We start from the raw sequence: 26,043 nt of genomic DNA, 5'->3' as shown, positions 1-26,043 counted from the left end.
TTATAGGAACGTTTGGATTTTGCGATGAAAGAAATAATATTTGATCTTCTTAGTGTTGGAAAATCACCTAAAACCTTCACTATTAATCCAGAGGTAAAAAAAAAAAGCTCATTACTTGCATGCAGCGAGAACAGGGCATTGGGGGATTTTTTTTGGGAAAGTGGTTAACTATTTTTGAGCCGGGATGAAAGCAGATTAATGAATATCTGAAGGGGTGTTGTGCTAAAACTAAAGAAGTAATTGTAGTCGTGCACAATTGCTGTTTCATTTCCAGTGAGTAAGCTAGCAGCAGTACTACAGTTCAGACTCATCTCAACCATAATTTCACTAAGTATGTCTGAATTTTGGTTACAGTATAACTGTAAAGCCTTTTTTCAGGGAAGTCGTACCTAGCTCTTATGGTTCAAGGCCTAATCTAACAGATGAGATGTTCAAGCAATGTCTGTCTTCAGTATGTCATTCTCGAGATTCATATTAAGTCCTTTAGTCCTCTGTACTATAAAATATTCGGTATATTAGCCCGTGCCAAGTCAGTTAACTGGTATCAGAGTTGTGGGGGAGGCACTGAAGGCTTAAACGTTATTCTTGTTACTTTCATTACCCTAATATGTAACATTTAAATAATGCCTGTCCTACTGGAACCGTACTGCTGTCTGTTTAAAAGAGAGGAAAAATGCAATTCGTGTTTTGCCTCATCTGTGTTACTTTGTTATAATTTCTTCTGTTTTCTCTCTCCTTTTTCTTCCCTTTTTTGCTATTGAAGAGGATGAATATTGGCCTCAGAGTCTTCCTTGTCATAGCAGATAGCTTGCAGCAGAAAGATGGTGAACCACCAATGCCAACAACAGGAGTTGTTCTTCCCTCAGGAAATACTCTGCGTGTGAAGAAAATTTTTCTTAATAAAACGCTGACAGATGAGGAAGCAAAAGTTATAGGTATGTTGTATTCTTTTGCAAGTTGGCATTCCAATATGTGCGTATATGTTCTCAATTATTCTCCAGCAGTACATTTGTGTAACTTTATTTCTGTATTTATTTTAATTGTTAGTGAGAATCTAATGATAGTCTCTTTTAGCAGAAATTGCTTTGATTCTTTAGAGAGGGCTTCTAGACAATATTGACATTCTGGTGTCCAAGACCAAATCCATGGCTTTTTTGAAGTGTTTTGCACTGCCAAATTAGCACAAAGAAGCCTGAGTGCAGTTAGTGTGGTAAATAGCATGGCAATTTTTGTTCCCTTGATACCACTCTAGAATGTCCGAAATGTCCCACAGCTGAAGTGGAGTAAGACAATTTTGATCCCTGTGCTCTACTGATCTTCTGTGGATGAGGTAGTCGTCTCTAAAGGACTGTTTCAACATGTAAAATTTAAACTAGAACTAAAATGCTCAGAATTGAGAAAACAGAAAAGCAACTACTGGTTGCTTCCTTGTTTATGTTCTTTCTGAAAGAAACTTCTACTTTCATACAATACCTGCTACTACTCATTTAACATGCCTTTCTTTTGACATTTAAAGTGTGTGTTTCATGTCATCTTTTGTACAAGAAGAAATTTGTCCTAAGCTGAATAAGTGGCAAATATTTTAATAAAAATGTGAAAACTAAATGAGAACAAATGAAAGAGGTGATCGGAACTCTTTGGCTTTTCAGGAATGTCCATATACTACCCTCAAGTCAGAAAAGCGCTAGATAGCATTCTTAGGCATTTGGACAAAGAAGTTGGAAGGCCCATGTGCATGACTAGCGTGCAGATGTCCAATAAAGAACCTGAAGACATGATTACGTATGTACTGAATTACAATATTTTCACTGTCATAGTTACGTCATACTGTTTTTATGCTGTAATGTTGCAGATGCCATCATTAATGCATTACAATTGTTGGCTTTTTACTTGACTATTAAATGAATGCTAATTTCATTAATTAATGATAAAAAATTTTGTTAGCTCCTTAGTTTTGACATGAAATTGGAAATATTTGTGGTGTACTGAAGTAGATTTTCCTGTTGTTTTGTTGGTTATAAACTGTTTTTGTAGGGGTGAGAGAAAACCTAAGATAGATTTGTTCAGAACTTGTATTGCTGCTATCCCAAGGCTGATTCCAGATGGCATGAGCAGGACTGACCTCATTGAATTGCTTGCAAGGTAAGGGAAATGAAATTCTGCTCTTAGTGGATGTTCCTTTTTAAATGCTGTGTGTATAAGAGTTTGTCAGTGCACTATGTAGTGTGAGTCCACTGCATACAGAATCCGTTCTTCCTATTCCTGCCTACCTTCTGCAGTTGGTCAAGTGTTACTGGCCAGAGTAGCAGGAGGTAAATCTATCCTGAAGATCTTACGCTTATTTTTAGAGAGAATTTTTTGAAAAGTAGGAATTTATTTCTGTTGCTTTGTTTTTTGAACTTGTCTTATCTTTTTGTTACTACTGTCATACTTTTCCCCCTTTTTTCTTTTCTTTTTTTTTTCCCTTCCTATTGCTAAGACTGTAAATTATCATGAAGGCATTCTTCTTTGACATTACCAAAATGTGAGACAGGCACTTACGGGAAACTTTTTTCCTTGTTCTCTACTAATCCTGCTTCCTTTTTCCATTCTTTTGATCCAACACTACCCATATTCTTCCATCTCTTATCTCAATTTAAATTGCATATGCCTTATCAGTACTGATAAGTAGTTGAGTCAACTGGACAGCCAGGTGTTTGCAGGTGGGTAAACTGAGCATTCAGTGAGAATATGTAGTTGTGGTACATGCAGATAGTCTTTCTTTACGTATTGCTAGCGTGATAAACCTTCCTCTTTTTCTTTTTTTTATTTTTAATAAAAGAATGGTCTTGGTGCAGAAATACAGGACAGCTTTTACCTTTGCAATTATAAATTCATTTGCATATAATGTGTTGAGTTACATATATTAAAAAGTTAGTAATAATGTGAGAGAATAAGGTTTTTCTAACACTTTTTCTTCAATGTCAAAAACCACATGAAAGACATGAAGTATTAAGTAACAATACAGTACTGGATAAGTTTCTTCTACCGTAGCGGGCTGAGGCATATTTTTAAGTATACATGCAAAGGGTTTTTTTGTGAGTTTTTTCTCATGTCCAAAGTAAAGCTGCTTTATCTGCAAAAATAATCTGTTCTTTCCAATTTTAATTTGAAGAAAACAACCTGTACATCACAGGGTGGCTGCCTACTGAGCTCTAAGGTGGTTGCTCAGATGCATGCAGAGAAGTGCCTATATGAAAGACTTGACCATCTCTTTTGAAAATTATTTGTTTATATTAAGTTTTGTGAAGTCTTGCATTATTTTGCTGTAGTAGTAGCGCCTTCTGTTAGTAGCCAGTTTCAGATGTATTCAGTGCAGAAAATGCATCTGTGCTGAAGTATTCTACATTGTACAGTAAAGAAGGAAGAGTTAACACCAAACTTTAATTTATAAAGGCTGGTTAAGAGTATGCCAATTTAGGGTGATGATACCGGTATTTTTTCTAAACAGGCTGACAATTCATATGGATGAAGAACTTCGTGCCTTGGCTTTCAATACTCTCCAAGCATTAATGCTTGATTTTCCAGATTGGCGGGAAGATGTTCTTTCAGGATTTGTATATTTTATTGTGCGTGAAGTGACTGATGTCCACCCAACGCTTCTTGACAATGCAGTAAAAATGTTAGTGCAGCTCATAAATCAATGGAAACAAGCAGCCCAAATGCACAATAAAAACCAAGATTCTCAGGTATTTCTAAATAAAGTCCTTTGATGTTAAAACGTGGTTTGAATCTGCATACAATTTTATTAGTAGGCTTTATTGGTTTTGTTAAGTAATAAAAATTCATCTTACTTTCTTACAGTGCTTGAAGATTTTTAGTCCTATTATTTTAAATGAGCATTTTTCCCCAAAAAATACTTTAATATTATTAAGTATTCCCTAAACACTAATTCGTGGACACATTTTTGCTTACATCAAAAGTCATCATGTATAACTGGAAATATATTAAGTAGGAGTGGTTAAACAGTAGAACTAGGAAAAAAGCATTTTTTACAAGCAAACAGAAAGGATTCAAATAATTTAATTTTATACAATCTTATACGTAAGAGTATTACTTACTTACTTTTTAGTTTTGCCCTCACTGCATCATTCTCGTGAGAAAGTGAATAAGAAAGACTTTCTCTTGATATTTTTTTGGACTGAATTCAGAGAGATACTAAAAAAACCAAAGTAGCTGATATTATGCCATTCCCATAATGCAAAAATTGACTAGTAGCCAAACAAGATCTAAATATGATTAATTCTGTTATGTTAATCCTTATGATTAATTCTGCTGTGGCCAATAATGGAACTATAGCTTGGTTGTGTTTACTCTTTTCTTAATTTGCTTAACTTCTGTGATCTTTTTCTTAGCGTGGTGTATCCAATGGGGCTGCCCATACCCTTCCTCTGGAGAGGACCCTTTATTCCAGTGTATTTCATGTGGTGGAAGGCTTTGCTTTGGTCATCCTTTGCAGCACAAGGCCTGCCACCAGGAGATTAGCTGTCAGCGTTCTCAGAGAAATAAGGGCCTTGTTCACACTTTTAGAAATTTCTAAGGTAAGAGCTGATGACCCATTCTTGTGACTGCCTAATGAAACTGCTTTTCTTTTGACTTTCTTTGAGCTTTTTATGCTTTGCATTTTGTCTTTCGTAGAGCGATGATGAGTTGGCTATAGATGTAATGGACAGATTAAGTGCTACTATCCTGGAAAGTTTTATACATCTCACTGGGGCTGACCAGGTAGGAGAGTTATTTTGTTAAGTTGGATGTAAGATGAGGTAATTCTGCAAAGCTGTCGAAAATAAATTGTATATATTTTAAATGATAGTGTCACTATGTTCATGATAACTTTATCAACAATTTATCACCTTAAAAAACCGACCAACCAAACCCAACCAAGAAAAAAAAAAAAAAAAAAAATCAAAAAACAAGGAATGTTGTGAGACTGACACCACCATTGTATGCTTTCAGATCAATAGTGTGTCGTTATGACCACCATATACACACAGACAGCTGTATCTATATCCGTTTTTTCTCATCTTGCTCATAGATTACAGTTTCTTTGAAGCGAAGACAACTGCCTTTTTCTGCAGCGATACAGTGTCTAACAGTCAATGTGTCCTTTATCCATAAAGCTATGATAACTATCAATGAATAACAACTGAATTCCATATTTATATATTTATCATTAACTTTTAAGTATCAAGGAGAAGCTCTTCTGATTTTAGGCTTAGGAAACAAGTTGGAATTCAGTAGTAAGGCTTTTAGAGTCCAGAATCTTTTGGAAGAATTAAGTCATCATGAGTGAAAGGGCCTTTTTCTAGAATTTACTATTTCCTAATATCCAGTTCCTTCCCAAACAGCATGTTTATATAACTGTCTACATTAGGAACCTCTGTGAAAAAATACATAAGTGGAGTAATGTGTTCTATCTATTCCAAATGTTGTTTTGACACTAATACTTTATTAGATATTTAACAATTAAGAGATTGTTATTTAATATACATGGATATTAAATATTGTGTTGTTCTCTTTTTTATGCACACAGACTACTTTACTGTACTGTCCCAGTTCAATAGATTTACAAACTCTGGCTGACTGGAATTCCTCCCCGATCAGTCACCAGTTTGATGTGGTCAGTCCATCACATATATGGATATTTGCACATGTGACTCAAGGCCAAGATCCATGGATTATAAGCCTCTCAAGTTTTATGAAACAGGAAAATCTTCCAAAACACTGCCCAACAGCTGTAAGCTATGCTTGGACATTTGCTTATACCAGACTCCAATTGCTGTCTCCACAAGTGGATATAAAGTAAGTTAATTTCTAAAGTAAATACAATATATTATATTGAGTATTCTTTCAAGGTTTATCATCATTGTAATGTCATTATGTTTCAGGGAGGTGACATATGGACTGTTAATATTTTCTGTGGGTTTAATTCAGCTTTATATAACAAAAACTTAAAGCAGTTCTATCTGCAAAAAAGATTAATTAATTCATGCCTTTGGCCATATCATAGTTCAACAGATTTGACTATAAAAGCATACATTATTGCTGTACAGGTCTATTCTGAGTAATTTATTCAGTTTACCATGTTAACAATTTTGGAAGCAATGGCATATACCTAATTGAAAAACAAATTCAGTAGAAAAACAAAGAGAAACCTGGTAAGCTTTATTTACAATACTGAGCTTTTTTTTTTTTCTCCTTAAATAGCAGCCCTATCAATGCAAAGAAAGTGAATACTACTACAAGCAGTGACTCCTATATTGGGCTCTGGAGAAACTACCTGATTCTTTGCTGCAGTGCAGCATCTTCTTCAAACTCCTCCACCTCCACAGGCTCTGTGAGATGTTCCCCTCCTGAGACGCTGGCGTCTACTCCTGACAGTGGTTATAGCATTGATTCAAGAGTAGGTTCTTCTAATGCTTACTGTAAATAAGTCTACATGTTACTGGAAGTGGAAACACTTGAGGCTTGTAATTACTGTCATGATTCTTAGAAACTTGTGTAGTTTGTCTGAAAACATATTTTAGTATACATTTGTGTTTCATTTGTTTAGGATAGTGTTTCTGTTCGCTTCTCCCAACCTGTGCTGTAGAGGCTTTTCTGCTTACTAAGGCTATGCTTTTTTTTGTCATGAAAACGTTAACCCAATCTCAAAGTCTTATCTAGTGGTAATGAGGAAATGTTTTGTTTACCATTAAGGTTTTTTTTTTTTCTGTCAGTAGACTTTTGCAATTCTGAGCAAATAGCCTCTCGCTTCGGTAACTGAAGCAGTGACCTATTCAGGCATGATGTGTCTTGTTATATTTTTCCCAACCACAGACAGTTTTCTGTCTGCCTTGCTTCACATCACCTGCAGATATCTACCCCCCCCCCCCCCCTTCTTCTTCTTTGCTTCTTTTTGTTCTTCTCCTTTTTGGCTTCCTGTAGAAGTACAGTAGAGGTGAAGATAATTCGTGGACTATGCAGCAGATTTTTGGCAGAAGCAGCCTATTCCAGTTGTTTGTTACCAAGGTCCTTTCCCTAAATCTGAGAAACTGTAGACTGAAAGCTTTGTTCTCTTTGAGAGCTGCAATGGAGTATAAGGAGTTGGACACCAGAAGTCTGCTTCCTCTCTCTAAGGAGGGCAGATACGCTAAACATGCAAAGCATCTGTTTATCATGTTGAGCCATTCATTGTCATCTGACAATGAAAATTCAATTATACAAGGAATGGAGAAGTAGTTAATACTACTTTACTATTTCAGAAAGTCTTTTTCCATGTCAAAGACAAAAAATTTTGTTTTTATCATTTTAAGTCACTGATCAGTGTGAAAAGACTGTAAAATTACAGCAGAAATTTTAATGTCACACTACCTGATCGTTTGGTAACTACTTCATTCTGTTTTATTCTGGTTTTCTTCTTAGATCATTGGCATTCCATCCCCTTCCTCCCTGTTTAAGCACATAGTTCCAATGATGCGCTCTGAGAGCATGGAAATTACAGAATCCCTTGTGCTGGGACTTGGCAGGACCAACCCAGGAGCTTTTAGGTAACTGTTGTATTTCATCTGTTTTTATGCTAATTGATTACAAAGCTGGGTAATCAGAGCTCAGAAAAAAAGGTTTGCTTTTTTTTCTTTTAAGAATTTTTAAAAAGCTGTGAAAACTGATTACCATTGTCTTTTCTAGCATTTAGCGGTGTGATAAAGATTATTAGAGGTTGAAATAATTTTATGTAGAGGTCATGTCTGCATAAAGAAAAAGAAGTTAGTTGAAACGATAAACAGCTGCCTTTTATTGATATTAAAGGCTGCCCTTATATGAATGAACAGACTGTGTGGACTATTAACATTTGAAATGTTAATTATAATCATTTTTGTGAGAGTTACTAAACTCTCCTTATTGGTATTGCCAACAAACATACGTTTCTGAGCTCTTTTTGTGTAGGAGATTCATGATAACTGTATTCTAAAAAGAGATTTTTGGATCAAGCTGAAAAAAATACCAGTTACAACTGTTTTCTGACTAGTGCTGAAGCTTCTGAAATTCGTGGCGCATCCCTTGCCTCCTTTTCTTTTTTTTCTGAGTAAACTTCCTGTAACTTCATAACTAATACACCTTTCTCATATGTTGTACCGATGACAAGTCCATGTGGATTAGTTTCTGTGCTGGTAACTGTGATTACTGCAGCAGAATTAAATCTGTGCCAAGTCACTTGTTCTGTCAATCTAATTTCATACATCATGTTCAACATATTTGGATTCAGCTCATAATCCAGAACTTTTGGTTACCCTGTTATGACAAGTCTTCATATAAATGTCGAATTCAAAATGGTCTATCTAGCCATCACGGCATTCCTACCTCAACTGAAATTTACTTTTCTTCAGATCCTAACGTACTGTTACTGTCAATGTGTAGTACAGATTCACTGAGGGGAAAAGGCAGCTCTATGCCAGGAAGCCATGAGTTTTAAAATGCATCCCTATGGCACTGTCCTCAACTGACAACTCTCTCTTTACGGAGGATGGATGAAGAGGGAGAACATCTGAGGGGAAGAAAAATTCCTGGGAAAGCCAGTGCTCAGCATCAGATGTTCTCTGACAGCAGCCAATCTCTTGTAATGGAGAGTTACGAAGTTATACCATGCTATAGCAACCAACTCTGCTTCTGCAGAAGAAACCAGGGATCGCTAACACTCTTGGTTTTGAATGAGATGGTTCTTCTCTCCAGTCACTTGTGTCCCATATTATGGCAGATGAGGAGCCAAAGATGTATTTGAAACCATAATGTCAAGTCCTCAGTTATAGTATTCTGTTTTACTGCTTTGATAATCTTCTATATTATATATCATATATATATATCAGATATATATCATATCTGACTTGGCTCTCCTACCAGGAGTAAAGTAAGACTTTGTCTCATGGCCCTGAAGGTCTACTGAACAGTTTAAATCATAATTGTGCTCTACAAGTCTAGAAAAGGCTTTCAGAAAGGATTTCACTAGAAATCCTTGTTTTCTAAATTAGAAACAATTCATTCAGCAAACTTAAAAAAAAAACCACACACCACCCTGATTCTCATCAGTCTTCTGATTCCTTTGTTCTGAATTATATGTTTTGTTTCTGATGACTAGCTTTTTTCCTCTGTCCAGTGTGCATAGTCACACCAGATGCTAACTGTAGCTCATCCTTCACCATTGCAGCTCTCCACTGATTTGTTGTTCTGGTTTTGTTTTTTTAAGCACAGTTCCTCCGCACTTGGTATGTTTTACTCGGGGACTTTTTTCATTATATATTATATGTATATGCAGTGCACTTAAACTTGCTAGAATACTCTTTTTCTCTTTTTTTTTTCCTGTTACTGATCACATGAACTTGTCTAGGAGTCTCTTGCTCTCCATTGGAAGCTGACCCTTTACTATGTTTTAGCACAAAAAAAGCTTCTTCCAAATTCTTTTCTGTGTTTTCTACATTGGAAAGAAAGTATAAAACAATCCCTAACCATGCTTAAGTCTCTTGTAATTGAGTGCACCGCAAAAGTTTGTGCAGCTTTCTGATCATCTGGACCCATTCTCTGAAGGAGGACCTTTGAATGATGTAGCAGAGGAGTCAGTCATTTACCATGAAAACTTGAAGTAGTTTATGCTTTTGATATGTCTGAATTACAATAGCACAGGAAGTAGAAAAATGTGTCACACTCCAACAAATCTAAAGTGGAGGCAGTAGTTCCTATGTTAACAAATATTAAAGTAAAACCAATATGTTTTTACCTTAGTATTTTGTCTCCGTAGATCCATACTACTGATCTCCTTCCCCTTTCCCTGCCCCCTTTTTGGAGTCACAAGAGAGAGTCTCAGTTTGGCAGAAGGAACTGGGTAGTAATAAAGACTGGAGCTTCAGAACAAATAGGGAATGTAACCACAGCATCAAAGCACGTTGCTTTTCAGTTTTCATAGAGACTAGTCTGACTTCTGTCAGCATAATGTTATTGGCCTTAAAGAAACAACTAAATGCATAAATGCATCGTGACAACTGAAAGAGCATTGTATGATAAGCTGCCAACATCTTTTTTCCCTAATAGTATCTATTTGCACCATAAGGCTTTGTTAAACCCTGAATGTGAAAATAAATGAAAATCATCTGTGACAGAAATATACCATAATACTTGGTGAATGCAAATTTAGTGGTAATTACTGAGACACCCATTTGGTAGTCTGTCTTTAAATTAGGAAAATATCTTTCTAGGAAACATCTCTTTTAAATGCTGATTTAGTTCAGAAAGCTACAGGTAAAGAAGGAAAACCCGAGGGTGTTTAAAGTTATATTGTAACACTAGTTGCTGTGAAACTTCTTTCAGTTGAGCTTTTAATTTAATGGTTGTTTTTATCCTTTTAATTCTTTTATTTTAATTCAGGGAACTAATAGAAGAATTACATCCTATAATTAAGGAAGCACTTGAAAGAAGGCCAGAGGTAATTACATATTTTCCACTATATTCAGTACACAGTTTTAACTATCTTCTCACAAATGGTAGTAAAGGAATGTTAGTTACAATCTTTAATTTCTGCACCTAAAAACTGTCAGTATACCAGATAAAAAGGTGAGATGTTACTTTTTTACATGATTGTAAGGTATTTACATTAGAAGAGCTTTGTGTTCATTTTTGAGCTCTGTATTATTCCAGTATCAGAGGTTTTGTTTCAAATGATGAAAAAATTACTGTAACCTTTTCCACATTCTTTCAATTCCTTTTACCTAAGCATAGTTTTACACAGTTGTTACTTCCTTGTATCATCAGTAACATGCCCACAATTAATAGTACCTAAGACATAGAATTGAGTTCTACTGTTTACCAACTTTGTTTATTTTTTTTAAATGAAAAAGGCTGTAAGCTCACCTGACTGACTGCTGTGACTAAAAATTTTCTGATGGAGAGCATGTTTTACAGCAGGGTTTAGAAGCCTCAGTAGGTATTCATAGAAATAATAATCTCTGCAAACACAAACTCAGAAATGATTACTCAGTATTTTTTGTGGTAACTGTCATATTCTTATTAGTAACAAATTTGTAATTAAGTACAGATATGGAAAGGAACATCACTTCTGTTTAAAAATGTTACTGGGCTATAGTGTGTTTTCTCAGTCTTGCAAATATGTAGAAAGATTGGTGTTTGTATTTCAGTTCATTGTTTTACATGTTGCACTTTGCAACAGGAGACTGATAAAAAACATTATTTTGATAATACGTGTAACAGCAAACCTGGGATATCTTGGAGTTGCAACAGGGAAAAATTTTGTTCGTTTGTCTGGTTTATTAAAATTGCTAGCAAGTTTGGTAACTTATCTTAAAAGGTTGGCACCTCTGATAACTGATGCCAGTTGTAGTACAAATATAATAATGCTTTTATATGCCACGCTGGTTTTATACTTAGTTTTTCCTCTGCTTCATTTAATTTTGTGTTTCCTCCGTTGAATAGAACATGAAACGGCGCAGGCGTCGAGATATTTTACGAGTACAACTAGTACGAATTTTTGAACTGTTGGCAGATGCTGGTGTCATTAGTCACAGGTAGGGGCAGCACTGATGAGATGTTGTTTATGCTTCTGAATTAAGTCACTACTATTCTTATGACCCAGTATAACAAGCATGCAAAATTCTTCAGTGAGTTTTAGTATACCACTAAATAAATAGACATGTTTTTTTGCTGGCTTTCTAATCCCTCCCCCATGCTTTTTGTCAAAGTGGTCTGTGTTTTATTTAAAATGCTGTTATTTCCCGGGACATTGCTTTGAACAGGCAGTATGTCATGTTCCTTTTTGTTTGTGTGTGTGTTCAAACATCACACCGGTTACACCAAGCGGAAAATGCAAGTTACAACTTTCTCTAATCAGTCTGGAATTCTTCCTCACCTGGAGTCCTGATGCTAGTCAGCGTGTCCTATGCAGAGAAGGCTACTGCTCATTAATATTGGACCTTTTTCTTTCTGAGGGAGGCAGAATGTTAACTGAGTTGGGGTTTTTTTCCCAGTTTATCCTACTTGTGTAGGGACACTTTGAAAGAAGACTTAAAATTCTGGCATATGTTTTACAAGTCTCTTACAAATTTTTTTCTATGCAGGTGGAATTGTATAAGAGCAAGCAGGCTAGGAGATGGTTAGGCTAGCTCCTCCCATTCTGTTAGACAATACTTAAAATATTTGTCAACCTTAGCAATGTAATCAGTGTGAAATTCTCAATCTTTAGGCAAGCTACTACAGTATATTTCAGAATGTTGCCTCAGAAGCATTGCTAAAATGCCTTTCTTCCTTTCGGCATGCTGATTTTCCGAGTGCAGCTACTAAAACCGTACTCTCCCTTCTTTATCTTTTAAGGTACTCACTGGTGTTTAATTAGTGTATGTAAAAAAATCTCCTAACCACAGTCTGCACCCTGGAACTTTGTCAGCTTTTCTCTCTGAGGCCAGTCTGACTCTGTGGTGGAAGATAGCAAGCAATTAAGGGCTACCATAAACCTCCTCATCTTGCCTTTGGTGTGCAAGACATGCTTTTTAGTTGTCTTTGGTACAAATGTGGGAAGATGTTGGAGGGAGCTGAGAGGAAAGGAATCACCCTTCTAACAATTGTTTTTCAAAGGAGGGCAGGTTTGAATTACATGCAGTCTTTAATCTCCTTATTCAGTTTAGTACTGATGTCTAGTCAGATGCTAAAGCAATGAAGGTGGGAAATGAATATATAAAATTAATAAATTGCTTTCATCTGCTAATAGTCAATAGCATGCTGTGAAGTGCTGAACATCTTGACTGACTCCCAAAAATCAGTATGTAATATAGATGTCTATAGTCAAGTAGTAGTAATTATTTTTTCTGGTTTACAAATTGCGTGGGGTTTTTTGGGGGGAGGGGTTGGTTGTTTGGGGGTTTTTATTATTATTTTTAACACTTGTCCCTAGTATAAGAACTAATTCTGTGGAAGGATGAGTGACTTCTGATAGTGAGGCTTGATTATTAGTTTGTTTTCACTGGAGCTTTTTATTTAACACTGAAATAGAAGCTGTGTGAAGAAATTACTTTAAATTAAATACTTGCTGTGATGAGGTTGTAGGGTTTTTTAAAGAGAAAAAAATAAGGATTTTTCTTCAAAAATCGTTGTATGTATTTATCATACTATTTGATTTTTTTTAATTTATTTTTAAGTGCAAGTGGTGGCCTTGATAACGAAACACATTCCCTCAACAACACTTTACTTGAGTATGTCGATCTAACGAGACAACTGCTAGAAGCAGAAAATGAAAAGGATTCTGATACATTGAAAGATATCCGATGCCATTTTAGTGCCTTGGTGGCAAATATCATTCAAAATGTTCCAGGTATGTAAAAATGCTTTAATAACTTCTGATTACTGTCTTTAATATGCAGTACTTTTAAAAAAAACCCAAAAAACAACAAAACCAAACAAAACCTAAACACACAAAAATCCACTTTTTCTCTGAAGTTTCAGAATACTTTCATAAAAATAATTTATGCCATCAGTTGTTTTGTATATAACTTCAGCAGCATGAGTTTTTAAGAGAGATTTTTGGTATTGTTTGGAAGCATACAAGTAACTTTCTTATTTAGCAAAAGTCTTGTTGGTTGGCAGTGCATTAAGTTTTCTGGACTAATAAATAGCTTATTCTTGTACACTAGTGGCATGAAACAGGACAATAGTAAACCTACATCCAGCTATTACGATGTTGAAATAATGTGTCTTTACGTTGATTTTTCCTTTTATATTAATTGAGTCTGTTTCTGTTTTACGTACTTTATTTTAAAGAATGACAAGAGGAGTGTGTCTAACTGTGTGCTTTTCTTACAGTACACCAGAGAAGAAGTGTCTTTCCACAGCAGAGTCTACGCCACAGTCTATTTATGTTGTTCAGTCATTGGGCAGGTCCTTTTAGTATCATGTTTACTCCCCTGGACAGATACAGTGATAGGAACATGCGAATAAACAGACACCAATACTGTGCATTAAAGGTATTTTAGCACTTTTTGAATTTTGGAAATAGATTGTTATGTTGACTTTTCTAATGCTAATTTAACGTTTGGGCTTTTTGGATGTGGTTTTCACATTCTTGTTGCCATTCATGACTTAGTTCTTTTTCTTTTCTGCCTACATGTAAATTTATGACAGTTTGGCTTTTTCCATACTTTAAACTATAGCGCTTGCTATAGGGATTTCTTAAAATTACTACTGAATGTTCACTTCCTGTGACTTTAGTCCTCAGTTGCCTAAGGAGAAAGGCTTTCATGTAAAAGTACATTAACAATCAGACATATTAACTCTTACATATGTCAGCATTTCAGTATTGACAGTTCGTTGTATTCGGGAGTTGAGAAAAATATGATTTGATAATTTCTTGAATAAAATGTTAAACAGTTTTTTATTAGCCTTGGTCTTCCTCCCTTGACTGAATAGAAGCTAGTTTTCTGATATTTTAATGGACTTGGTAAAAGCACTTTCTGTATCTGAGTTATTAAAATGTAGTGTTTTTCAATTACTTTCTAAAGGCTATGTCTGCTGTACTGTGTTGTGGCCCTGTTGCAGATAATGTCGGGCTCTCATCTGATGGCTATTTATACAAATGGCTGGATAATATTTTGGATTCACAAGATAAAAAGGTAATACAAGCAATGTCAACATTGGTTTGCAACTGTCAGTGCCTTCAACATACACTTTAATGAGTTTTGCAGTCAGATTGGCCTAAATGATTTAGAGTGGCTTAAGCTCAAAGCTGTTTTAGTAGTGCATATTTTTGCAGTGTCCTTAATATGTGTATTCACCCTGTTGAGGAAGGCAGTCCCTAATCACGGTCTAAGAACAGACAAAACAGAGTGGAAGAGGAAAGGGCAAGGAGTAAAACGTTGTGTATTGTTTATAAACTAATCAGCTTAATCAGGTTAAGTTGTAGTAATAAGCAGATCTTTTAGAAATTTAAAGGAGACGAGATTTTGAACATGAACTCTTGTGAGACCGTAGAGTCCATTGGGGGTCCTGTGGAGTTACAAAGACCAAGCTTTATATCTAAACAGTAAGGTAAGCTTTAGATTTAAAAGGCAGGGCCTCCATTGCACTAATGCTATGACTACATAAAAATACAGCTCCAGTGGGCTACTTTGATTCAAGAGAACATGCAAGTCTCCATATAGATCTATCCCTTGTATCCCATTGGAATTCCTGCATATGTTGAAGTGCTTTTCTGTATCTGATGCTTTCAGGTTAGTGTTCAGCTTGTGGTAAGTGAAAATAGTAAATAGCTCAAGGTAGCCTTGGAACTGAGGAAAGAAAAAGTCGGTAGAGATACCGACTTATTTGCTTCAATAATTTATGACTGTGTGTGCAAGGTGAACATTAAACAGTTTGATAGAATTACCTGTTGTTATTTTAAGCTGTTATCTCGTTTTTAGATGGAACAAATTTTGGTATTGCAGTTGTGTTTTGGTTTTTTTAATTAAATATCTATTTCCCTATTTTATGCCATTTTTGTAAATCGGTCTTTTTTTCTATATTTATAAATAGATATTGGTTCTTTTCTGGAATACAGGTTCACCAGCTAGGCTGTGAGGCAGTCATGTTGCTTTTGGAACTCAACCCTGACCAGAGTAACCTCATGTACTGGGCCGTAGACCGGTGTTACACAGGTTCCAAGCGGGTAGCAGCTGGCTGTTTTAAAGCCATAGCCAGCGTGTTCCAAAACAGGTACTACAGCATTTTTCAAAACTTCAAACTTTCATTTTTAGAGTGTGCTTTCATGTAGAACCGTGTTTTTTCCTCCCACAAAGAGAAGAGATCACCCCTGTTTGTGTGTATGTTTTACTAGAGAAACTTTTCAAAATGTTGTTATCCCATACCATATCCCCTGTAAATTAAACTTTAATAAATTCAAATTTTAAAAAGCCAAATGTAATTTTACTTATTTCACACTTGCAATTTTCCCCTAGGGATTACCAGTGTGATACAGTGACCCTCCTGAATCTGATACTATTTAAAGCAGCTGATTCTACTAGGGCTATCTATGAAGTTGCTATGCAACTATTACAGGTTTGTAAGCTAATTCTGATTTTTTTTTTCTTTTAAAATAAGAATTGTCCCTGTGCATTTAAAAAAAAAACCACCCAAACTGTTATTATTTGGTTGTCCCTTCAGTAATGAAATACAATGTATATATTCTTTTTCTTCTCTGTTTTAGTGCATAGTTAGGCCAGATCCTTACTTGGCACAAATAGACTTCAGTGGAAGTGTGTCTGTTTTCATGAACTAAGCACTCAAGACTTGTATTTTCGTAGTATCTGTTTTTCAAGAGACAAAACCTAAATGAAGATTCTTCTGGTTTGGCTCTGAAACAGAGTGGCGTATAGCTCCATTTGTCCAAAAGCACCTCAGAGAGAAGTATATTGCTTCCTGTCCCTTTACTCTGTCTGCTGGGGTAGCAGTCAGTTTTCTGATTTTTGCATTAATACCAAACATTTTTTTCATCCATCTATGTGGAGAGATGATAGTGAAAATCTTGTTAGCCATTTAATTTACTTTTGTATATTCCTTTCCAGGGTCATTTAGGGGTTAGCTTAATCTTACAGGCAGCATTAGTGTTTAAAAATAAATAAATCTGTGCTGCCTGTGGCTCAGACCACAAGTCTTGGAGGTTTTTTCAAAGGTTTTTGTTGTCAGCTAAATTCAACAGTAAAGTCCCACTGAAGTCACACGCCTGTTGATACATCAGCACTCACACCACCCTCCCTTTCAGCCCCATCTTTCTTCTCAAGTGAACACCACTGCTTAAGATCAGCCCGAACTGACTTTTAAAGTATCAAACTGCTTTAGCCTCCTGCTGCATCTCTGCCATGTCAAAGCACTGCTCCTATCCATGTCTCGTAGATGAGCAGAAACTGATAGTGTTTGGAAATACAAGTGTTCAATAGTATTTCACATTTTGTTATAGAGAAATTTATATTTAATGCAATATTTTGTGAAAGCAGATTTCTGAAGTTTATTGCTGGAAACTCATGAAGTGGAGTGAGTCTTAGCTAGTCTTCTATGAAGTTACTACAGTGTTGGTGAATACTGTAGATGTATGGAGATCTGCATAGATAGGAAACATTAAATGAGAGTAGATACATGAATTTAAAAGATGATTTTATAGAAAGGTTTCCATTGTAGCTCTGTACTTAGCTTCAAATTCTGAATATTACTGTTGTAGATCTTGGAACCAAAGATGTTCCGTTATGCTCACAAACTGGAAGTTCAGCGGATGGATGGGGTTTTGGGTCAGCCTTCTCCTTTACCACATCTGTATTCTGTGTCGTATTATCAACTGTCAGAAGAATTAGCAAGGACTTATCCTGAACTAACACTTGCTATCTTCTCAGGTATGGTTTTAAAACAAAATGAAAAACTTCATCGGGTCGAAAGTGTTGTACGAAATGTGTAATTCTTATTTTTCAATAACTAATTTATATGTAATTCACTAAAATCAGGACAACAAGAGAACTTCATCATAATGAATGGAGAAAATGGAATTTACTGAGTGACAATTTTTGTTTACTTGTATTTGAAATATATTCAAGAGGAAACAACATGAATGAAAGATACTTTTACTGACTTTCTAATAGCTATGAAAAAATCACGTTGGAGAAATAATTTGCAACTGTTTTTTAAAATTATATTTCTATTGTTCTTTCTAGTGTTTTCTTATTTACTGTAGATTGCTTAAAAATATTCCATAGCATTTTTAAACAATTGCAGAATAATAACCTCTCACATCAATTAAAAAAACCGACTAGGACTAATATGAGGAGGAAAAAATTTTAAGTGCTTTTTTGCCAAAGTTGGTACTTTTTTACATGCTCTAGGTTTTCAGTTCCCTCCTCCAATTAGAGGAATATATATATGCGTATACTAATACAGTTTCTTCCACACTGTTTGTCAGCAGTGTCTTCAGTTAGCTCTACTGAAGACTGTTGACTTTACCATTACGAAATAGCGCTAGTCAACTAAACAAAAAAATTATGTCTGTATCAGCATTATTTTATATCCACATGGTCTACTGGGCTCACGGTTCTTGTTGTTACTACCAAAACAATTCTCATTATTGATTTGCAATTCATGTATGTACCTAATTTTTGAATGACAGAAGTAAGTCAGAGAATCCAAACGGCTCACCCAGCTGGGAGACAGGTGATGCTGCACTATCTGTTGCCATGGATGAACAATATTGAGTTGGTAGACTTGAAACCTTTGCCAACCATTCGTCGGCAAGATGAAGATGAAGAAGATTCTCTGAAAGACAGAGAAATAATGGTGAACAGTAGACGATGGCTACGAGGAGAAGGCTGGGGATCACCACAGGCTACAGCTATGGTTCTGAACAATCTGATGTATATGACTGCAAAGGTAAAACTAATTACTTAAGTGCTCCATCTTGCTCCACTGGATTGTTGTGTTTAGGGTGCGAGAAAATACTGTTCAGAGATATTGTTACCAAACTCTCAAGAGTTACTGTTCATATTTGTTGAGTTGCTTATATATACCCAAACTATACCATATAGTTTTGAGGTATTACGAGAAAGACATAATATATAATGTTATCATAATTGTTATATATAGTAACAGTATATAACTGTTGTTTTGCAATATAGACGTCTAGCTGGATAGATAATACCAAGTCGCCTGTATACCTGTGATCACAAAGTGAAGTTTTGGAACTGATCTTGTTGCCAGAGGCTGATAGACCCTCCTCCTTCCTGTGGTAGCTACTTCCAGCAAAGTATTGGTCACATGCAGTGCTCCTGCCAATTCTTGGTATCTTGAATCCTGCTGATGAGAGATCATGTTTTAAGCTACAAATTAAAAACTCTTGGCAGCCTGTGGTCCATGGAATTTTATTCAGGATTGTCAGCAACTGGGAGAATGGGTCTCGCTAAATTTAGATAGCTTTTTTTAATTTATATGTAAATAAATATATAAAAATAGAAATAAATTCACATATAAATAAATACTTGTGTACTTACATAATGTATATATTATATATAAATAAAATATATAATATGTACAAATATGTGTAGATATATTTTTATATATTTATAGCTATAAAAGAAAATAGTTATCTCCAGAACGAGTTTATAAAAATGAGTATATGTGAAAGCTTCATTCTGGAATGTTAAAAAGGCAACAGCTTCTTACGGGATTTATGTCCCCTTTTTCTAGAGCCTGTCCCCCAAATACAGATCACTTTCAAATACAATGTTTTCTACTGGACTTTTCAGGAGAGATACTTATTTTGTTTTCTAGTATGGTGATGAAGTGGCTTGGTCAGAGATAGAAAATGTCTGGACTACTTTGGCAGACAGCTGGCCAAAGAATCTGAAAATAATTTTGCACTTCTTGATCAGTATCTGTGGAGTGAACAGTGAACCCAGCCTTTTGCCTTATGTGAGTATGTGATATGTCTCTCCTTAGTGCTATTGATATTTTAAAAATTAGTTGTGTATCTAGCAGCAAAGATGACCAAAAAAAAAAGTGAGGTAGGATTTCTAGTATCAAAATAATAATGTCACCCCATATTTTATGATCACTAAATGCTATGAACAAATCAAATTCAGTTCTTTTGTTTGAGTTACTTTGGACATCTGTGTCAAAATTTCAGTATCAGTTTCAGTTAAAACTGGCATTCATGGAATGGGCTTGAGAAAGGAAATAAACCAGAAAGGATATCGCACCTTAAAGATAGCTGAGGCTTCCTTAAGACAGCTTACTGACTATTGCAATTTACTCAGGGTGGTAAGTCTGAAACAGTCCACTAGCTGTCTTCTCAGTTACGAGTTGTCAAAATTCAGGGTATGCTGGGTGGACCATAGACCTTATTTAGTGAGTAAATCATAAAAAAATGAAAGACTTATTAAAATGTCTACATCTGTCTTAGCATCTTTTGTTTCTTTCTCATAAAAGGGAAACTTTTTATGTTTGAGTTTGATTGCTAGGAGTATACACTGAACAACTTTCCATCATAAAATGCAAATCTACTGCAGCAGTTGGTCTCTGTTCATTAGGAAGAATTAAGCAAGTTCCATAAGCAATATTTTCATTAGAAATTTATTACAGGTTTTGCTAATAGTCAAAAAAACTAGATATGAATTAAACAATCAGGACCTATAATATTATTAAGTTCTTACTAAGGACAGCTTAAGTTCTTCATTGATTGGCGATCATTTTCATTGCAAATCAGGGAATTTGGTTTAATGTTGCAGCCCAAAATCTTTGCGTGTATAGTTTGAACAAGGTGACAAAGTAATTCCACGAGTCAAACGCCCTGGATCACTTGCTTACTGTTCATCTTTGAGTTCTCTCAAAAGGATGGAAATAAATCATTGAGCAATAATGACTCAAGAAAATGTCAGAAGAAAAAATATGAACTTACTGATGTCTAGAGTAATCACTGACTAGCAGCCATCTGCTGCTGTTTAGCAGTGACCAGGATTATTTTGTGCTGAAGTAAGATGTAGGGGAGAATCCTTAATTACTATATGCTTAATAAAATATTGCTATAGTTAGGTGTTTATTCTTATCAGAGTATATAAAGGCCTCGAGCATTTTGGGAGTTAAATGTTTTTTCCTATGCTATAATTTAGGATAGTCCTAAAAAGCAGACATAATACAGTAAAATAAAGCATCTGTCACGCCATGTAGGGACAGTGTGATTATTCTCACATGACCAAGTATTAAAGCAAAAAAAACCCCACGCCAAGCCCCCTCAAAACCAATTTTATTTTTTGTCAAAGCATACCTGAGAGCACTGCAGAATAGCGTGAGGGAAAAATATGATACCTGCTGGAAAAGAAATAGTGTAGAACGCAACTGTGAAGTATCAAAAAGACATGATATCAGAATACATTCGCTCCAATGTTGATCTCAGATGTTGCTAAAACCTTTGTAAGAAAATCTTTTGCTTCTTAAATAACTGTCATTGAACTCAGAAGACTTACTTTCTTACTCTTGTGATATGTTTTTGATGCTTGCTGCTGTTGACAGCTGTGAAAGCAATTTTCTTTGCTTTTAGAACTAGAGTAAGTTTCGGATATCCTCACTTGCAGTGCAGGTAGATATTGATTCTAACAAGTTGCAGTATTCAAATATTTTATTTTCTTTTTTTTTTTAATCAAGTCACTGCAATAAGAATTTTATTTATGTACTTACTATTTTATATACATATACTTGTTTTTGATGGCAGGTAAAGAAAGTTATTGTTTATTTGGGTAGAGATAAAACAATGCAACTACTAGAAGAGCTGGTGAGTGAACTTCAGCTTACAGATCCTGTCAGTTCAGGAGTCACCCATATGGATAATCCACCATATTACCGCATTACTTCCAGTTACAAAATCCCCTCTGTCACTTCAGGTGAGAATTTATTAACTTAAATTTTTATTATTGTCAAATGATAAACATGCTATTATCAATTAGTTATAATATTGGAGTTAATCTGTAAATATTCAATAGGAGTACAATGTTCTGTTTCTAAAAATAAATTAAGGTACAGAGTTTGTTTTACAAGATCGGTTTTTGGTGTACCTGGAGTTCTTATTAAAGAGCATCTGATAGGTTCACAAGGAACAGGTTTGTATTAATATATGTGTTAGACTTTGTCTATGTTCAGATCTTGCACTGTTTACCCTCACTATGTCACTTTTATGTCAATTCAGTCACGCGACTTGGGAAATCTATACAATTTTAAATCCATGTAAGGTGTTATATTTTAAGTTCTGTTATAGACACAAGCTGCATCCTTAGGAATTTATTCAAGAGGATTTAACTGAACTTACGTAGGAGAATTTATTTGAAATAATTAACAATAGGTCAATCATCAACACCCGCCCCACCCCCCCCACACCCCGAAAATATTAAAAGTGTCTACCTCATGCTTCAATCCACGAACATGCTGAGAAACATGGGGAAAAGCTGTCTGGTTTTGGTGAAGCATCTTTCAAAGTGAGCCACAAAAGATATGGATGGGAGGGTATCTAAGCAAGGACTTAGCTTTTGTGCTGCAAAGCTGTTATGAAGCAGCCTGGACCTATCACATAGGGATTATCTGGATCACAAGGTGGATGCATTGGCACTTATTCATGAAAGTGTTTAAAAAGTATGAAAAAAAATTACGGTGCTCTTGCACTTAAGTGTAATTGAGAGTAGCAAAATCTGTGGGGAGGGTGCAAAATTATTTCCAGTTGTGGTCATCTATTCAGTATGATGCTTGCAAGTTTCTCTTCAAAATAAATTGATACAAGCTTCACTGCAGGCTGTTAGGTTTTAATCCCTGATCTGTTTGTGATTTGAATTAACTGCATACCAAAGTCCAACTACATTTTACGGATTTCTATGAGGTGTAGCATACAGGAAAGAAAGAAAGAGGTCTCTAGATCCTGCTTCAAAAATAAGCCTTTCTACTTAATTTACATTGAAGACTCAGAGATTCCTGGAATGGATTCTTTTTATTTTTTCCAGTTAGTGAAATTATGATAGCAGCTCAGAATCTTTTAGTCTAAACAACAATTTTTTCTCGCATGTGAAAGTAATTTCTATGGCTCAGTTTGTATCTGTGCCAGTTGCTGTAGTGTAAACCTGGTTAGGGCTCTTGGCATGGACAAGTAAATAAGGGTCGTTGTGTAGTGCTTAAGAGTGCTTTTCTTCTTTATTGACCAATCTTCTTCTTTGTCCATAATTCACAGGTACCACTTCTAGTAGCAATACAATGGTAGCTCCCACAGATGGCAACCCTGACAGTAAACATATAAAAGACAATATTGAAGAGAAGTAAGTATCTCCTCAAAGAGCAGTTATTAGTTGAATTACAGGAATTCCTGGTGTAGGTACTATAATACTTGCATCTCAATGGCTCCAGGTATGTCTGCATTGCAGGAAATATATGACCGTAAGTTTTATAAGTTTTAAGCCTTTTATAAGGCTTTATAACCTATGTATAGTTTTTATATATATATATATTATATATATATAAAAGACTATATAAACTTTTATAAGTTTTTAAGTTTGGATGCCTGGTATCTGTGGCAAGATCCCTTCGAGCTTGCTTTAAAACAAATGCCTCCTTCCCTAATTTTTGAGCTTCTCAAGAACAATCTTTTGGAGAAATTTGCCAGATGGTGGTACCAGTGTGAGGGTGGTGGAAAGCAAACAGCTGACATGGACTTAGTCAGGGTGTGGACTTGGAGCTCAGCAGTAGCTGACTGTGGGCATGCTCTCATTTTGTGTTAAACACGAGATAGCTAACCTTAAAGTGAAAAGGGAGTAGGGATTCTATAATTAGCATGAGAAAAAGTGTGCACAGAGGAAAGTGCACATGTGCCATTACTGTAGAGTAGCTACTATGTGGTAAATTCACAAACGAGTTTATTTTGTGATGACTTGAGAGTTTTAGTAATTTTGTTTCCAGTATAATTCCCCAGTTGGACACTCTTTCTTCCCTAGGATAATTATATCACTATAGTTAGATTAGTAAATATATTGATAGAGACAACCCCAATACTTCAACTAAATTGAGGGGGTGCTATGTGAAAATAAATCACAGATGACTATGGCATCTGAGGTGTCATTCAGAATTCAGCCTAGCAAGGCACAGACAGGTATTTGGCTGCTATGAGGGCTGGAGCTGAAGAACCTTGTAAAGTAATGAAGGCAGTTTTGAAAGTCTCTGCAAGTTTTGGCATATGCTGTAGGATTGTCTAACACCTCCCTGGGGTATATGCTTTTTGATAAGCTATACCACGTATATCTCGGACTTGCCAGGAGGAGAGAATTTTAGAAACGTATGTAGAAACGGCTTGGAAATTGTGCTTTTAGCACACTCATTTCTCTGATTTCTTTATAGTTTATCAGATTAGCAAGGTAGGATTTTGCACTCTGTGTATGTATATGTATGTCTGCGCCAGATCAAATAGGGGTTTCATTATTTTCCTCAGGAGTGAGACGAACTTACTTATGTATAATGGTATCGAGTATTTTAATGTACTTAAGTGTTAATGAAAATGATCTAACAGAAATATAATTTATAGTGGATTATCTTCTTGAATCTCCTTATCTAGCATTGCTACAGGAGGTGTGTCTTACACAGCTGAGATGCTTTGGCATCATATTGATTGTCCTTGTAAGATGCAATATTTTTGCGTAACAGTTTTGTTGAAATAAGGTTTTACTGAGAGACCCTGGTTAATTTTTGTCACAGAATGTCAGTTACTAATACTGCTTTATTTGTTCCTACAGTTATGTACACCTAGACATCTACAGCGGGTTGAACAGTAACTTAAACCGCCAGCACCACAGACTAGAATCTCGCTACAGCAGCAGCTCTGGAGGATCATATGAAGAGGAAAAAAGTAATATTTTATTTAAAAATATTTCTATGGATAGAAAACAAAATTTTCACAAGTTAATACTTTTGCTGAAGGTTGTGGAACATGAGGAAATAGGCATTATCAGTGGGTTTTGCCCGAACCTATTAAAAAATATGGGTTTTTTACATTCCTTAGTCTTATTACTGCTATTGAAGTCTAGCATACGTATGATTACAAGAGAACGTGCAAGGAAGATAATACACTTTCTTTCCTTCCCTTGTCCTCTGGAATGAGTTGTGAACATCTTCCCAAATGAAGCAGTTTTATTTTCTTTACCAGTACCAACACCACAGACAGACAGACAGTTAGGCAGAAGAAACACGAGAGAGATTAGCAGGAGGACGATGAGATGAATGAGGAAAAAGATGATGGAAAAGAAGTTAAAAAAAATAGAAAATTAGAAGTAATTGTGCTTTTAAGTGATAGCAGTCCTTGGCCTGTTAAAAAAAAAAAAAAAAGGGTACAAAACTTTCTGAGAAGCCATAGCAAAGGAAAATATAGCAGGGAAAAAGGATCTTGTTGTGTACGTCTAATTTTCAAGCTTGTTTTGAAAATGTGTTTTGGGTTATTTTTTGTGATCTGTGGTCTGGTTTTTCTGAGATGCAGAGGTAAAGAAAGAGGTAGACATCTCTCCTGAAACTCCATCTCCTTTTGGAGACTTTTCTTTAATGGAGGCTTATTAACTGTGGCTACTTTTGTACCAGTGCCTAAGATATAAAATCATTGTGACAATGCTAGGGAAAGCTAAACAGGTCATGTAATCAGGCAAAAATGAGGACAGTGGTCAGACAGTAAATGATGCGTTACATTAGTGGGTTCTGTATGCTTTGTCAGAGTACTCATTTGACTGAAACTCTTGTTTCAACTAACAAGCTGTTAGTAATTAAAATTACTTTGTACTTTAACCCTGCATAGGATTATCAGATAGATTTCAGTCTGATCCAGATCATTATAGTGCTCCCACAGACCATGTTCTTAGGTTGTTTGGGTACAATGCCGTGGTTTAACCCCAGCCGGCAACTAAGCAGCACACAGCTGCTCACTCACCCTCCCCCGGTGGGATGGGGGAGAGAATCGGAAGAGCAAAAGTAAGAAAACTCGTGGGTTGAGATAAAGACAGTTTAATACTTGAAACAAAATAATCATAATAATACTAACAATACTACTACTACTACTACTACTACTACTACTACTACTAAAAAAATTGTAATGAAAAGTAAAACAACAAAGAGAGAGAGAGGAATAAAACCCAGGGAAAAAAAACAAGTGATGCAGACACTTGCCACCCACTAACCGATGCCAAGTCAGTCCCTGAGCAGTGATCACTGCCCCCCGGCCAACTTTCCCCAGCTTATATACTCAGCATGAGGTCATATGGTATGGAATATCCCTTTGGCCAGTTTGGGTCAGCTGTCCTGGCTGTGCCCCCTCCCAGCTTCTTGTGCACCTCCTCACTGGCAGAGTATGGGAAGCTGAGAAATCCTTGACTTAGTATAAATACTGCTTAACAACAACTAAAATATCAGTGTGTTATCAACATTATTCTCATGCTAAATCCAAAACACGGCACTATGCCAGCTACTAGGAAG

At 35.7% G+C, this 26,043-nt stretch overlaps 1 protein-coding gene across 8 annotated transcripts in view; it reads left to right on the top strand.

Annotated features, from left to right (window-relative positions):
* Positions 1-26,043, top strand: part of FRYL (FRY like transcription coactivator) — a 178,479-nt gene that overhangs the window by 105,216 nt on the left and 47,220 nt on the right. For all 8 annotated transcript variants that reach the window (XM_076336221.1, XM_076336222.1, XM_076336219.1 and 5 more), the window contains 23 exons: positions 7-93; positions 764-935; positions 1,650-1,782; positions 2,035-2,142; positions 3,491-3,728; positions 4,395-4,580; positions 4,678-4,764; positions 5,573-5,841; positions 6,247-6,442; positions 7,444-7,568; positions 10,432-10,489; positions 11,494-11,585; positions 13,209-13,381; positions 13,870-14,030; positions 14,565-14,675; positions 15,599-15,753; positions 15,996-16,095; positions 17,252-17,420; positions 18,185-18,444; positions 19,342-19,482; positions 21,278-21,446; positions 22,775-22,859; positions 24,324-24,436. In XM_076336221.1, coding sequence (XP_076192336.1) covers positions 7-93; positions 764-935; positions 1,650-1,782; positions 2,035-2,142; positions 3,491-3,728; positions 4,395-4,580; positions 4,678-4,764; positions 5,573-5,841; positions 6,247-6,442; positions 7,444-7,568; positions 10,432-10,489; positions 11,494-11,585; positions 13,209-13,381; positions 13,870-14,030; positions 14,565-14,675; positions 15,599-15,753; positions 15,996-16,095; positions 17,252-17,420; positions 18,185-18,444; positions 19,342-19,482; positions 21,278-21,446; positions 22,775-22,859; positions 24,324-24,436 — 3,388 coding nt within the window. The remainder of the gene's footprint in view (positions 1-6; positions 94-763; positions 936-1,649; positions 1,783-2,034; positions 2,143-3,490; positions 3,729-4,394; positions 4,581-4,677; positions 4,765-5,572; positions 5,842-6,246; positions 6,443-7,443; positions 7,569-10,431; positions 10,490-11,493; positions 11,586-13,208; positions 13,382-13,869; positions 14,031-14,564; positions 14,676-15,598; positions 15,754-15,995; positions 16,096-17,251; positions 17,421-18,184; positions 18,445-19,341; positions 19,483-21,277; positions 21,447-22,774; positions 22,860-24,323; positions 24,437-26,043) is intronic.

Source organism: Aptenodytes patagonicus, chromosome 4, assembly GCF_965638725.1.
Source record: "Aptenodytes patagonicus chromosome 4, bAptPat1.pri.cur, whole genome shotgun sequence".
NCBI classification, from domain to species: domain Eukaryota; kingdom Metazoa; phylum Chordata; class Aves; order Sphenisciformes; family Spheniscidae; genus Aptenodytes; species Aptenodytes patagonicus.
This window is presented reverse-complemented; position numbering and strand designations above follow the sequence as displayed.